Source organism: Octopus bimaculoides, chromosome 7, assembly GCF_046866305.1.
Source record: "Octopus bimaculoides isolate indiv1 chromosome 7, ASM4686630v1, whole genome shotgun sequence".
NCBI lineage: Eukaryota > Metazoa > Mollusca > Cephalopoda > Octopoda > Octopodidae > Octopus > Octopus bimaculoides.
In genome coordinates, this window is record NC_142934.1 from 37408057 (window position 1) to 37423098 (window position 15042).

The following is a 15042-nucleotide window of genomic DNA, read 5'->3' on the forward strand; positions in this document are numbered from 1 at the left end:
CTTCAGTGACCTACGTGGAGTAGTTCATTCATACAGGTGTGTGTGCATATATATATATATATATATATACACACACACATTATTGGATCATTCTATAAATAAAGTGGTTTCTTTTTCAATTGTATGAACTAAAAGTCAGAGGGGGGACAGGATAAACTACCTGCATCAACTTGCTATAAAAGCTGGTAGTAATTTTACCTTGAACTTATTCGTAGTGAAAGTTTTGAAGAGTGCAGTTCGATTTTAAGTTATTTTTTCAAAGCTATAATGGAAGTGACAAAGGAGCATATTTTGCTTTATGTATTTAATAAAGACAACAACACAATGGAAAGTGTGGGGAATATTAATGCAGTATATGAAGATTGAACAATAAGCGTAACCCAGTATCAACTGTGGTTCTAGCAACTCTGAGTCGGAAACTACAGCCTAGAAGACGAGCCACATCCTGGAAGACCTGTAGAGCTTGACAAAGATGTCCTGCAATCCTTGGTGGAACAAAATCCCATCGTGACTTGAGGAACTAGCAGAGAAGCTTGGATTTGGTTGTTCAACCATTCAGCGACACCTGTGTGCCATCAGAAAAGTCAGTAAATTGGGTCAATGGGTTCCTCATAAACTTTCTGAGTCTAATTGTGCACAAGTAAATGTGTGCTTTTCTTTGCTGTCACGTCTCACAAATGAACCTTTTTTGGACCAAATAGCGACTGGTGACGAGAAATGGGTTCTCTCTAAAAATGTCAAATGCCAAAGACAGTCAGTGGGAAAGGAGAAACACCAGCACCCCAAGCTAAAGAAGGTTTTCACCCACATCAGGTATTGTTATCTGTTTGCTGGGATATGAAAGGTTTAGTCCAGTTTGAACTTTTAAACCCAAACCTCACAATAACAAAGAAGATAAACAACCATCTTTGCTTTCAAAACAAAAGGTGTTCTTCCATCAGGATAATGCCCGCCCACACACAGCAAGGATGACATTTGAAAGGCTGGAGCAGTTTGAATGGAAAACGATGCCCCACCTACCATATTTGCTGGACATTGCCCTATCTGATTATCATTTATTCTACATTCTTCAAAATCATTTGGATGGAAAAACTATAAATTCTGTACATGAGGTCAGAACGGTACTGGAGGAGTATTTTTCGTCATGGACAAGTGAATTTTGCAAGAGGGGCCTTGCAAGTCTAACAGATAGATGGAAGAGCATTGTAGAAAATGAAGGGGAGTATATTTTAGATTATAGAATGACCCAATATATATATATACATACTCGAAAGACAGAGAGAGGGTTTACTGTTTGACAGTGGCCTACAGCCATCCTTTCAGGTATAATCAATTATACTGGCCTCAGTATTATATCAGAAAAGTGAAAAGGTTTGGATGGAATTTGAATTCACAGCATAAATACAAGAAAATATTTAATCCACTAATACTGACTGTGGCATCATAAATTAAGAATCTGGGCAAATAAAATGGACAATTATATAACCCTGAAATAAATAAATTCAGTAGTATACCATGATAAAAAAAATGAACAATGTTTTTGACCTCATATTCATGGGTTTTTACCAAAGAAAATATTTATATTGCTAGATGTCCTTTTCATGATACATCTGCCACATCCACCTTTATGTTTCTCTGAATGGGTTCATGTTGATACAGACAATATGAATATGTTGTTTGTTTTACTACATCAAGCTACTTGTTAACATTAAATCAGCACAAATAGTTTTTATCTTTAGGTGAACTACTAAATGCTGATACAAAAGTGATTGGACTCCAAATAGGGGTATTTTTATCAACTTATACTCCAAATTAAAAACTTGTACATATTTGTGTGCATGCATGCATATATATATATACGTGTGTGTGTGTGTATATATATATATATATATATATATAAAGGTACGAGCATTAAAGTATTTAATACACACTTGTAGCGATTTCATACATCTTTTTTTGAGCAAGATCGTTGCCGGTGCCCCTGGACTGGCTCATGTGCGGGCGACACATGAAATTTTTCGAGCGAGATCGTTGCCGGTACCCCTGGACTGGCTCTTGTGTGGGTGACACATGAAATGCACCACTTGAGCGGGACCGTTGCCAGTGCCACCTGGCTGGACTTTGTGGGATTTTCGAGCGAGATCGTTGCTAGTGCCCCTGGACAGGCTCTTGTGCGGGTGGCACATGAAATGCACCATTTTGAGCGTGGCCGTTGCCAGTGCCGCCTGACTGGCCTCCGTGCGGGTGACACGTAAAAGCACCCACTACACTCTCAGTGGTTGGCGTTAGGAAGGGCATCCAGCTGTAGAAACTCTGCCAAATCAGATTGGAGCCTGGTGTAGCCATCTGGTTTCACCAGTCCTCAGTCAAATCGTCCAACCCATGCTAGCATGGACAGCGGACGTCAAACGACGATGTTACATACAGGAGTTGGACAAAATAATGGAAACACCAAGCATCATAATTTTGAAATATCTATAAAACAGTCAAAAGCTTGTTTATTTTTATGTTTTTAGATTTATTATTAGTGTTGTTTAATATGTCTTGCTAAAATTGCTGTTTCTTTTCAGATACCATCAGAAAAAAGTAATTAAAATTCATTAAAATGATAGATTTATTGGACTTTCAAAGAGGTCAAATTGTTGGTGCTCGTACGGCAAGCACTAGCGTAATGAAAACAGCTGAAATGTTTGGTGTATCAAGAAGTACTGTCTCAAAAGTAATGACAGCCTTTGAGAAAGAGGGAAAAACCTCCTCGTCGAAACAGAACTCCAGAAGAAAGACAAAACTTTCAGATAGGGACTTTCGGACTCTTACTCAAATTGCTAGAAAAGATCACAAAAACTGTGCACCAGGAGCTGCACAAAGCCGGATTTCATGGGAGGGCTGCAATCAGAAAACCACTAGTTTCAAAAACAAACATTGCAAAGCATTTAGAGTGGAATAAAGACCTACTGAATTGATCCCTAGAGCAGTGGAAGAATGTTATTTTCTCGGACAAGTCATCCTTTACCTTATTTCTGAATCCTTTACCTTATTTCTGACCACTGACCCAGACTGCCTTCTTCCAAATGTTGAACATGGAGGAGAATCTGTGATGATCTGGGGGTCTATATCTTGGAAATCTGCCAGCCCAATGGTTTCCCTTCATGGTAGAATTAATAGTCAAGACTATTTAAGCATTTTATCTGATCAAATGGTTGCAGAACTGTTTCCAGAGGGAAACGCAGTCTTTCAGAATGATAATGCACCAATTCACACAGCTAAAGTTGTTACTGAATGACACGAGGAACATTCTAGTTGAACATCTTATCTGGCTACCACAGTCTCCAGATCTCAATATTATTGAACATTTATGGTGCATTTTAGAAAAACAAGTAAGGAGTCGATATCCTCTACCATCACTACAAGAATTGGAGACTGTTTCAGCTGAAGAATGGATAAAAATTCTTTTGGAAACAATTCAAACTTTGTATGAGTCCATACCTTGTAGAATTCAGGCTGTAATTACTGCGAAAGGCAGTCCTACTCCATATTAAAATAAATTTGTTTGAAAATTTAAGGTGTTTCCATTATTTTGTTCAACCCCTGTATATATAAATACACACACACAGAGTTGACATGAACAGGTGTCTCAATAATTAAATCTATGCAATGCTATCATACAGATATATGAATAGACAGCAGGCAAGTAGAGAAATACATCTACCTCCATTCTTTATTCCTATTTAGGCCTCACTACTAGTAATTTAGACACCTGTGCAAAACCACAGTAGAGATATACTCATTTATACACACACATACATTTTAAACTAAGTATGAAATGAAGTCTAAAAATAAAATCTCAATTTTTATTTATTTACTTTTTAGCATATATATATATCTGTTTTAGCCAATCAAGTGTAGAATCATAGCCTTATCAGGCATGGCTTTGTTATGCAAAACAATATCTGATTGATATGTGGCTTTATCATATCTCCAGATATCGACAGATGCAGCAGTTTGTCCATTTAGAGAGAAAATAAAATTCACTCATAGTTGTACAAAAAATACTTTCTAAAAGTGGTGTTTGAAACTTCATAGTAACTGCATGACTAAGAAGCCAGTTGGTGTGATATCAGCTGCCAATTTGTTGTTTACAACAATGAAAACTGCCTGAAAAAGAACTGGAACAAAAATAATTACACACACACAATATGTTGGAACCAGTAGAGATGATGAAGAGCTGAATTCAATAGATCCAGTTCTTGGTTCCAATATGGCTTGCTGTTGGATAAATTAAAGGAAAACAAATTAAAGAAGAAATAAATAGAACATTTAACTGAGATCAAATACAAAGACCTATTTATGTTGTATGTTTAATGTTGTTACATCAACGAGAAATTGCAAATAAAGGATCGAACTTGCTTCTTAACAAGTTAACTATAAAAATACATGGATGTATACAAATATTTGTGGGAATGCATGTGTATGTATACAAGGACACTGAAAATGATGTCTCTACAAAGAGCTCACACTGAGAGCTCAACTTCTGGATTTTGGCAGTGAATTAATTAAATGAGAAGTATGTCATTGGACAAAAAGACAGCCTACTGCAAGTAATGCATGAAGTGGCACATCTTCAAAAGTTGAATGAAGAAAGGCTTGCAGAATGCACCCTAAATAGAAGTATCAACAATTAAACTACTATAAGTGATTCATTTAGTTCTAAGAGAGAAAGAGAGCTTTTCATTTTCCTAGCTCTTTTCCCATTTAACAGCATACCATATATTCAGAGGTAACAAACAACTTGGTACTCTTCTTAAAGATATCAATGCACCAATTATTTTGTCCTAAAAAAACTGATGAAGAAAATAATAAAAATGATTTAATTACAGTGTTGTGATGATGAAGTCAAACAATGAGAAGAGAGGTTCTGAGAAAACATTCAATAAAGTCTAAAACATCACATTCAGAGGAGCATTTATATACAAACACACATACCTTCTTACAGAAATATATTTACATACCTATACTCTCTCACACACACACATACACATATACATACACACACTCGTACAATACTTCAAACAACTAATCACTCTCATCAGCATCTTCACATTCCATTTCTTCGTCTTCTTCCTCTTCCTCCTCTTCCTCTTCTTCTTCATCATCATCCTCCTCTTCTTCTTCTTCTTCTTCTTCCTCCTCCTCCTCTTCTTCCTCCACTTCCTCATCATCTTCTACTTCAACTTCCTCCTCAACTTCCACCTCTTCTCCTGCATCTCCTTCTTCCTCCTCTTCATCTTCAACTTCTACTTTGACATCTTGGCTATCTTCATCATCCTCTACTTCAACAGTCTCTACTTCCTCCTCCTCCTCATCATCATCATCCTCCTCCTCCTCCTCTTCTTCTTCCTCCTCCTCCTCCTCCTCCTCCTCCTCTTCTTCATCCTCCTCCTCCTCCTCCTCTTCCTCTTCCTCACCAGATTTGGCAGAGTCTCCTTCCACAGTATGCTGTAGACGAAGAGGCGGAGTAGAAGGAACAGCTTGCTCTTCATCTTCATCTTCTTCTTCACCAGCATCCACTTCTCCCTCTTCCTCTTCATCTTCCTCTTCTTCTTCCTCAATCTCTGCTGCAGCAGCTGCTTCAATGACCATTTGTTGTTGCTGTTGTTCCAACATCTGTCGCTCCAGTTCTTCCTGTTCCAACTGCTGCTGCTTCAACTGCAGAAGTTTCTGCTGGTTCATTTGACACATCAACTCTTGTTCATGCTCTAGCTCTGCCTGTTGTCGTTCTAACTCTTGTTGGCGCTCTAGCTCTGCCTGTTGTCGTTCTAACTCTTGTTGGCGCTCTAGCTCTGCCTGTTGTCGTTCTAACTCTTGTTGGCGCTCCAGCTCTGCCTGTTGTCGTTCTAACTCTTGTTGGCGCTCTAGTTCTGCCTGTTGTCGTTCTAACTCTTCTTGGCGTTCCAACTCTGCCTGTTGTCGTTCTAACTCTTGTTGGCGCTCCAGCTCTGCCTGTTGCCGTTCTAACTCTTGTTGGCGCTCTAGCTCTGCCTGTTGTCGTTCTAACTCTTGTTGGCGTTCCAACTCTGCCTGTTGTCGTTCCAGCTCTTGTTGGCGCTCTAGCTCTGCCTGTTGTCGTTCTAACTCTTGTTGGCGCTCTAGCTCTGCCTGTTGTCGTTCTAACTCTTGTTGGCGTTCCAACTCTGCCTGTTGTCGTTCTAACTCTTGTTGGCGCTCCAGCTCTGCCTGTTGTCGTTCTAACTCTTGTTGGCGCTCCAGCTCTGCCTGTTGTCGTTCTAACTCTTGTTGGCGCTCTAGCTCTGCCTGTTGTCGTTCTAACTCTTGTTGGCGCTCCAGCTCTGCCTGTTGTCGTTCTAACTCTTGTTGGCGCTCTAGCTCTGCCTGTTGTCGTTCTAACTCTTGTTGGCGCTCTAGCTCTGCCTGTTGTCGTTCCAGCTCTTGTTGGTGCTCTCGCTCTGCCTGTTGTCGTTCCAGCTCTTGTTGTCGTTCCAGTTCTTTTTGGCGCTCCAACTCTGCCTGTTGTTCCAGTTCTTGTTGGCATTCTAGCTCTGCCTGTTGTTGTTCTAACTCTTGGCGCTTCAGCTCTGCCTGTTGTCGTTCTAACTCTTGGCGCTTCAGCTCTGCCTGTTGTCGTTCTAACTCTTGGCACTTTAGCTCTGCCTGTTGTTCCAGTTTCTGTTGGTGCTCTAGCTCTTCCTGTTGACGTTCCAGTTCTTGTTGGCGTTCAAACTCTGCCTGTTGTTTTTCTAACTCGTGTTGGCGCTTTAGCTCTGCTTGTCGTTCTAACTCTTGTTGGTGCTCTCGCTCTGCCTGTTGTTCTAATTTTTGTTGGCGCTCAAGCTCAGCCTGTTGTTGTTCCAGTGCTTGTTGGCGCTCCAACTCTGCCTGCTGTCGTTCTAATTTTTGCTGGCGTTCAATTTCCTTCTTCCTCTCTATCTCCTGGCGTTCAAATTCTTTCTGCCTCTCTAACTCTTTTTGTCTTTCTAATTCTTTCTGCCTCTCTATCTCTTTTTGTCGTTCTAATTCCTTCTGCTTCTCTACTTCTTTTTGTCTTTCTAAATCCCTCTGCCTCTCTATCTCCTTCTGACGTTCCTTTTGTCGTTCAACCTCTTTCTGTTTTTCAAGTTCCATCTGCTTATCAAGCTCCTTTTGTTTTTCAATTTCTTTCTTACGTTCAAACTCTTTTTTGCGTTCTTGTTCAAGGTCCTGTTTACGTTGGGTCTTTTGCTGCTGCACTTGTTTGTCTTGATTTTCTTTCTTTCTTTTTGCTTCACTTTCCTGCCACCTATCATCATCTTGGTGCTCCCTTTTTCGGTTTTGCTCTTTCTGATGTATATCTTTCCGCAAAGTTTCTCGTGGCAAACTCTCCTTTCTGCTAACTTCTTCCTCTTCTGCATCCTCTTCTGACCCTACAAAGAAACATATATATATTATAAATATATGCACACACACACACATTGATTTTTATATAATGTTGAATGTACTGGTATGGTTATGTGATGCATATGATTAAGAAGAGCTGTATAACAAAAGCTGCTAAATGTGAATGAAACTTGTGGAAGAAGGAGACCCAGAAAGACATGGTATGAAATAGTGGAAGTTGATCTGACTACAACAGTATTCAGTTGCTGCAATCATGAGCAAAATCTGCAAGAATTTCACCACTACTTTGTGCTACAGTTACATCCCTTCCTCTTTGGAACTACTTCCGTTTAAAATCCAACCATCATTTTCAATATCATACCTTTCCAATTTATTTTACTCCAATCATCCCTTCCTATGCCACAGTTATCTCTCCCTCTCCTGAGCCAATCTTAGGACTGCCATACCTCATCCTTCCTGAACTATCACTTATCACTCCTCCTTCCTGATTTCCTCATTCCTATTTCTTTCTCTTCCCCTTATCTTACTGAAATTTTCCATTGACTACACATCCACTTTTGTTCCATGCATTCATCTCTACTCTCAACACTAACTCTGACACTCTCTTTTCATACTCTGTTCAATTTACCCACCCATCTTTCCCAATCCTGTTTGTATTTTCTCCTATTCTCACTTTGAGTATACAGACATCTTGTTGCCATCATCGTCTTCTTATTAGCTACTTATTTTTGCCCTTATATAATGTGAGATAGCCATATATCTCCTCTACAAGACACTTGTGCCTCTCCCTCAATCATACCCTCTAAACACCTGACATATAGCCATCTCCCTCTCTACTACAACCCCATTTAGTTGAGTTAGTTGGTGACATTTATTCATAATGGTGTAAGGAAAAAAAACCACCCAGCACACTTTATAAAGTGGTTTAAGGAAGGACACCCAGCCATAGAAACTGGCTTGTTGGATCATCCTGTTGAACCATCCAAACAATGCCAGCATGGGAGACAGACGTCACATAGTGATAATGATGATGCACTTGGAGATATAATTATACACATACACACACGTAACATGAAATCCTAAAATATATATCATATGAAGCTTGTATTCTAATTTTCTGTTGGTTGTCAGATTAGGCCACAAATTGTAATTGCATCAACCTTAGTATTTAAATGCAAACTGGACACTAGAGTGAGGGAGATACATCAGTCTGACATGAACACAATCAAGTGTTTTTGTTCGAATGTAGTTTTTAGCCCCACAGTAATATAAACATATAGGGTGTTAGGGCTAAATTTGACAATTGTTGTCTCCTTTTTTCAAGAACAGCTTGATATATGGTAAACAAACAGCTAACAACATTGGAGAACATAAAAATTAAAGTTGCATTTGAGAAAAAGATAGCTGGCACAAAGAGTTGGGAGCCATCTGAATATTGGAAAAAAGTTACCTCATTATGATGATTCATATTGGGTATCAAAAATGCTGACACCATGACTGCTGCTCAAAGCTCCATGAACAATGTAAAGATTGTAAGACTATGAAGCTATGACCAGCAGGAGTTCCAACTGTGTTTGCAGGCCAGGATTCATCCAACAACTATGGGACTAGGTGATGGAAGATCCAGGCTTTAGCGAGAGAGATGGGTCTTGTAATAGCTACCATGAAACTGGCCCTGAATGAGGACCTTCGCAATCACTCATACAAAAAGTGCAAGGGACACATTCTGTCAGTTAGGGCCAAGGAGAACCACTTGATGAAGGCAAAGAAGATCCTGAACAAACTGAGGTAGCCTATTGAGCTGGGAATGATCTGATTCTTCTCAGATGAAAAGAAATTCTGTCAGGACCAGTTGCACAACACTGAGAACAACCAGTGACTTACCTACAACCCATGTTAGAAGTGATTGTCAGAGAATTTCTATGATTTTGCCAGTCCCAATTTCTGGCCTCCTAATTCCTTTGATTGTAATCCCATGGATATGTAGGTTGCAGTTGAGAAAGATACAAACCGCATTATCCGCAACATTAGTGCCAAGCTGGTGGCCAAGCTCAAGAATGGGTTTGAAGATCTTTCCAGGAACATATTGGCGAATGCATGTACCAAGTTCCAGAGCCATCTTGAAACTGTGGTGGAAACTGAGGGCAGCTAATTTGAGTAAACTGTTATCTCCCAGTCATAATCTAGTTGATATGTTACTATTTTTAAAAATACTTTTATTTTTGGAGGGAATATTGTGTTTTCCTTTTATGAAAACTCAAATTTAGCCTGTAAATCCTGTAAGATAGCACCATTATCATGGGCTGAACAACAAATCTCTAGCACTCTTGCTGCTTAGTGCTGCTTTTGTAATCTTAGTTTAGCAACTTTATCAACTTACACTACCTGATTATGGAAGGCATCATAATAAAATGTATCCAGTACCCTCTGTAAAGCAGCTGATGGATCATCAACATCATTCAACATCCACTCTCCATGCTGGCATGAGTAGGACAGTTTAACAGAGAATCTGCAAGTTGCAGGGCTGCGTTGAGCTCCAAAGTCATCTTTGGATGCTTTCTAAGATAGATGCTCTTCCTACAGAGGGTACTGGGTGCTTTTTTATGCCATGAAACTTGCAACACAGAAAAGAACAGGGAAAAAGAAGAAAGGAAAAAAAATTCTCACTACTAAGCTTTATTCTTCTCTAATCTTTCATGTCATCAGTATTCTGAGCCCACACCACACTACCATGTAGCATAGCTGTAATGTACACAAGCATCATACAATCTGCCTTCCTCTTGAAAAGGGAGAAACTTTTCATTGCTAATAAAGCTAACGGCTCTCTGAACTTTCTCCATCCTATTCTTATTCTAATGACTACATTTTCAGAACATCCTCCCCCATAGCTAATTAGGTCACCTAGCTAACAGAAACTATCTATCTAGGGAACCTCCAAAGCATTCGAGAAAATCAATTTCCCATGTGACCTCAAACTGTATGGTACGTGTGCATCTTCCACAAAAACAGTTTTCTCTTGCAACCTTTCAGTAATTCCTCAGCACATCTTGTGTGCCCATAGCTTGCACTGGGTATACCATGTGGAATTACTGTCTATACCTTTCCTACATATCAAGTAGAGCCATTTATCTGAGGTGGGTAGGGTCCTGCCTGTTTTCTTGCTTACTAGATCTTTAAGACAATGATTCAAGGTTTTGCTTTTACACCTGCAATTTCTTTTTTACAATGAGAGTAAGATCATCAGTATATAGCAGTTCCTAGGGACAGCAGGTCTTGAATTTGACTGTAATGGCCTTGGAAGACAATGATGAATAGGATGGGACTGAGAACTGAGTCCTGGTGAATGCCTACCTGTACATTAAATTCATCACTGTACTCCTGGTTAACTATCACTTTACTGACAGCAGTCCTGTATGTAAATTGCACAACTTTCACAAGTCATCCATCTATACCTAGCTTCCTCAGAGATCACCATTTCAAAGAGCAAGACACTCTGCCAAAGGCTTTCTCCAGGTCAACAAATGTCAAGTATAATACTTCTGCAGTTGTCTAAGATATCATCAGTAGTACTTCTACTCAACACAAAATCAAACTGCATCTATATTTCTAATTAATTAGGCTATAACTCTCTCTGTAACTTTAATTTGGTATCTCTATTACTTCTAAGGCATCTTCTTTACCCTTGTAGCAGCTGACTATAAAACAGCTACACCAGTCATTGGGAATGACACTTTCCTGAATTACCTGATTAACTATACAAACGACCAGATTGTATCCTACTCCATCAAATATTTTAAGTATCTCAGCAGTAATTCCCAATGGATCATTAATTAGTTTTTTTTTGTTTTTTTTTTCATATCTTTAACTGCTCTGCCTATCATACTACTGTCAATTCTGATGGCTGGCCCATATTAGGAGGATTCTCCTTCTCCCCACATTTAGCAACCTTTCATAGTGACACTTCCATGCCGCTTTCTTCTTAGAATCAGTAAGTGCAAGCAAACCATTATCTGTATGTACAAAGTTCTCAACCACAACATCTAGATTCTCTCTAATACACTGTCTAGTATCCCAGAATACCACTTCTCTCTGATTTGCATGCTAGTCATGTCTATGACACCCTGAACAAGGCTGGCAACAGGAGGGAGATCTAGCAATATAAACTGCTCCAAAAAGTAACATATGAGCGAGAAATGATTCTCTAATCTGGATAGGAAACTCAGACAGTGATGACCTATCTGACATATGCAAGCATGGAAAGTGGGCATAAAATGATGATGACATTATATGTGCATATGTGTCACCATCACCATTTTAATGATCACTTTTCCAGATGGCTCAGATGGAATTTACTGAGGTAGATTTTTAATGGCTGGAATTTACTGAGGTAGATTTTTGATGTTGCTATCTCTCACTTGTTTCCAAGCAAGGTAATATTTCCTCAGGGCCAGAAATGTTTTCATGGAAGATTGAAAATGAATGACGATGATTGTATTATATAGACACTAGTTTTACAACCACCATGTAATGTCAAGATTAGAAGACGCAAAAATTGGTAGATCAAGAATGTTACTATATTTTTATCCTTTTGAGAGCCAAAATTACTGACTTTGTCATTCATTTAACCAGGGTCAATAATGTCAGTCAATGTCAACGATATTATTTAACAAATCAGCTGATTCTATTAACTACATCACCTTCCCTCCAAAAAATGGTCTCTGTATGTTGAGAAAAGTAGTGAATTATGCAAAGCAACACATTATTCAGCTTTCTTGACAAAAGTGAATCAAAGAAAAGACAGCATGAAATAGAGTTATATATTTAGTGTCACAGGTGAAAGAATACAGTGTGCACAAAAAATACAGCAGTCCATACCAACTTATCTTCATAGAAGAATAAACCATAACCCTTTAGCATTTAAACCAGTCATATCCTGCCTGAATATTCTAAAACCAGCCAGATCTGGCCTCTTGCACCTACTCTACAATGTTATTCTAAAAATAAACAATCACATCTTCAAAGTCTGGAAGCTACAAGATAAGCCATGACTAATTCAAAACAATGTGAATAAATAAGCATTACATCTGACAGTAATTTCAATGCTAAAGGGTTAAAATAAAACTGAAGTTTAAGTAGGTAGTGCACTATTAAGAACCTTATCAGTGAAGTAAATGTACATAGTATTTGATTGGCAATTAGTTTTGTTCTTTCTTCAGAATTGAGTGATCAGAAATTTTCTTAACATAGAAAAATAAACATACATAATAAAAAAGTAAAGAAAAAAAAAATTATCCTCACTTCCTTTAATTTCAAAGCCAGGAATGTTTCCAGACCGTAGCATCTGGTTCAAGTGCTCCACTTCCTGCAAAGTCTTTGCCATTGATATTGCTTTCTGTAGATCAAAAGAAAATTTGAAAATTAATACTAAAGATATGAGCAAATAAATACATATTGAGGCACCTGAAAAAAAAATTGACAAAAATATATTTTTCAAATCAATTATCAGAAATTATTATATTGCAGTTGCCATGAGTTCAGATTTAAATATTGCTATTTGCTATGCCTCAGGACAAAACAGGGGATTCTTTTTTTTTTTTCATAGTTGAATAATTGGTGTTGAGGAACATGATGGAATACAAACAGAAAACAAACAAAAAGAAATAGATAAAAGGAAATGAAATTAAAACTTTGAGTATAAAAAAAAATAATAACCACTATATTAATAATATAAAGCTTCCTTAAATCATCTTAAATTGTCTTTAAAAGTGGCTGCACAGTTAAGAAGTTTGCTTCCCAACCACATGGTCTTGGGTTCAAACCTATTGGGCAACACTTTGGGCAAGTGTCTTTTACTGTAGTCTCAGACTGACCAAAGCTTTGTGAATAGATCTGGTAAATGGAATGTAAAAGGCAGTCATGTGTTGTGTGTGTGTGTGTACATGCATTTGCGGGTACCCTTGTCTTGAGGTCATGTGATTGTTGGAAACAAGTAAGGTTGTTTATTCCCAGTCTTCTATGCTGTCACAGGGAAATATTACCTTGCATGGAAACAGATGAGAGTTGGTAACAGGAAGGGCATTTGATTGTAAAAAATCTGCCTCAACAAATTCCATCTGATCCATGCAAGTATAGAAAAGTGGATGCTAAATGATGATGAACATGCTTAATTGTTCAGTGATTAAAAATAATGTCTACAATATTTAATAATCTATTGATAATAGCTAAAATATTGCAATACCAAACCAAAGTAACCAAGAAGGAAATAAAGTAACTTAATGAAGGAAAAAGTAAAATAGTGTTGGTTGCTTAGTTGAAAACGAAGTCATGAGAAAGAAATAACGCCTTTCCCAGTCATACAACATTGAGTTGTGTCTAAAATTTATTGTTTTGTACATAATTATACCACTGTTTTCTTGATGAGAGAAATTTAAAATATACCTTACAAGAATTTTAACAAAAAAAAAAACTTTTTCTCTTCCATGCATCACAGAATTAATATGACAAGACTTGTCAACTATCAGTGTTTTCGTAATCAATTTGAAAATCCATTGCATGGGTGATTAGCCCATTCAACTTCACCTGTTTCAGTTTTACCTGTTTCTATCTCTCACGACGAGGACGATTAGGGAGCAAATATTTAAGAAAAAGTGGAAGTGGATTGATAGCACAATTAGAAAAGACACATCAAATGTAGCGAAAAGTGCTTTACAGTGGAATCCAGATGGATATAGAAAGAGGGGTAGGCCTAAGAACTTGTGGTGTAGATCAACGCAAAAGGAACTAGAGAAAGGGGGACATTCATGGCAGAGTATAAGTACAGAAGCAAAAAATTATGCGACATGGAATTCAATTATAAGTGGCCTATACTCCGTGTTGGAGGGTTAAAGGCAAGAAAGAAAGAAAATACATCACAGAAAAATAATAAAAGCAAGATGATAAAATATTATTACTTAAAAGACTTGACTACTGCAGAGCTTTATGTCAGAAATATACATAGGATCTTTAGCTTTCCATAGCTGAATCCACTTAGCTATAAATAGGTACTATGAGGAGACATTGTCACTACTGCTTGTAATAAGTGAAAATATTGTATATTTAGCATTTTGTAAATTTGCAGTAGTTACTTCAAATACTCTTTTGACATTAGGAAGATTGATGACAATGAAACAACTCCAGAAAATTCAGCTTCAGAGATTATGAAATCAGTAATCAGCAGTTTAATCTCAGCTTCATATCATCTAAATCATATAAAGCAGTTGAAAGCAGCAACAAAAAATTAATAAAGAAACAAAAACAATAAAATAAGAGTACTATCATTTCACATATACTTAGTCTACAAGATCAGTGTTTAACTCTTTATTTTGGTATAAAGGATAAGAAACCAGTTGTCTGTAGAAGGACACAAATTCAGTAAAGAAAACCAACAAATCACTTGTCAGGTGTACAGCTGCAGTGCTGTGACTTGTTTCAATGAATGAGAGCACCACGTTGTACCTACACTGTACATCTGGACCCAATAGCTGTGGTACCTACAGAGTAAATGGAGCCAACAGCTGTTTTGCATGTTAATAGAATATGAACCATTAACATTAGAATAAGAATTAGTGACCTGAAGTACAAGAAACCACATTCATTGTCTAACATAATCAA

The 15042-nt window shown here is 37.9% G+C and overlaps 1 protein-coding gene across 1 annotated transcript in view; it reads right to left on the reverse strand.

The window, feature by feature from the left end:
- Positions 1-3837: 3837 nt before the first annotated feature.
- LOC106883950 (uncharacterized) overlaps positions 3838-15042 on the reverse strand; it is a 51039-nt gene continuing 39834 nt past the window's right edge. Inside the window, exons 7-8 of the mRNA XM_089355207.1 lie at positions 12691-12784; positions 3838-7418 (exon numbers count right to left, since the gene is read on the reverse strand). Of these exons, the coding sequence (XP_089211333.1) occupies positions 5074-7418; positions 12691-12784 (2439 nt within the window). The 3' untranslated portion in view covers positions 3838-5073. The remainder of the gene's footprint in view (positions 7419-12690; positions 12785-15042) is intronic.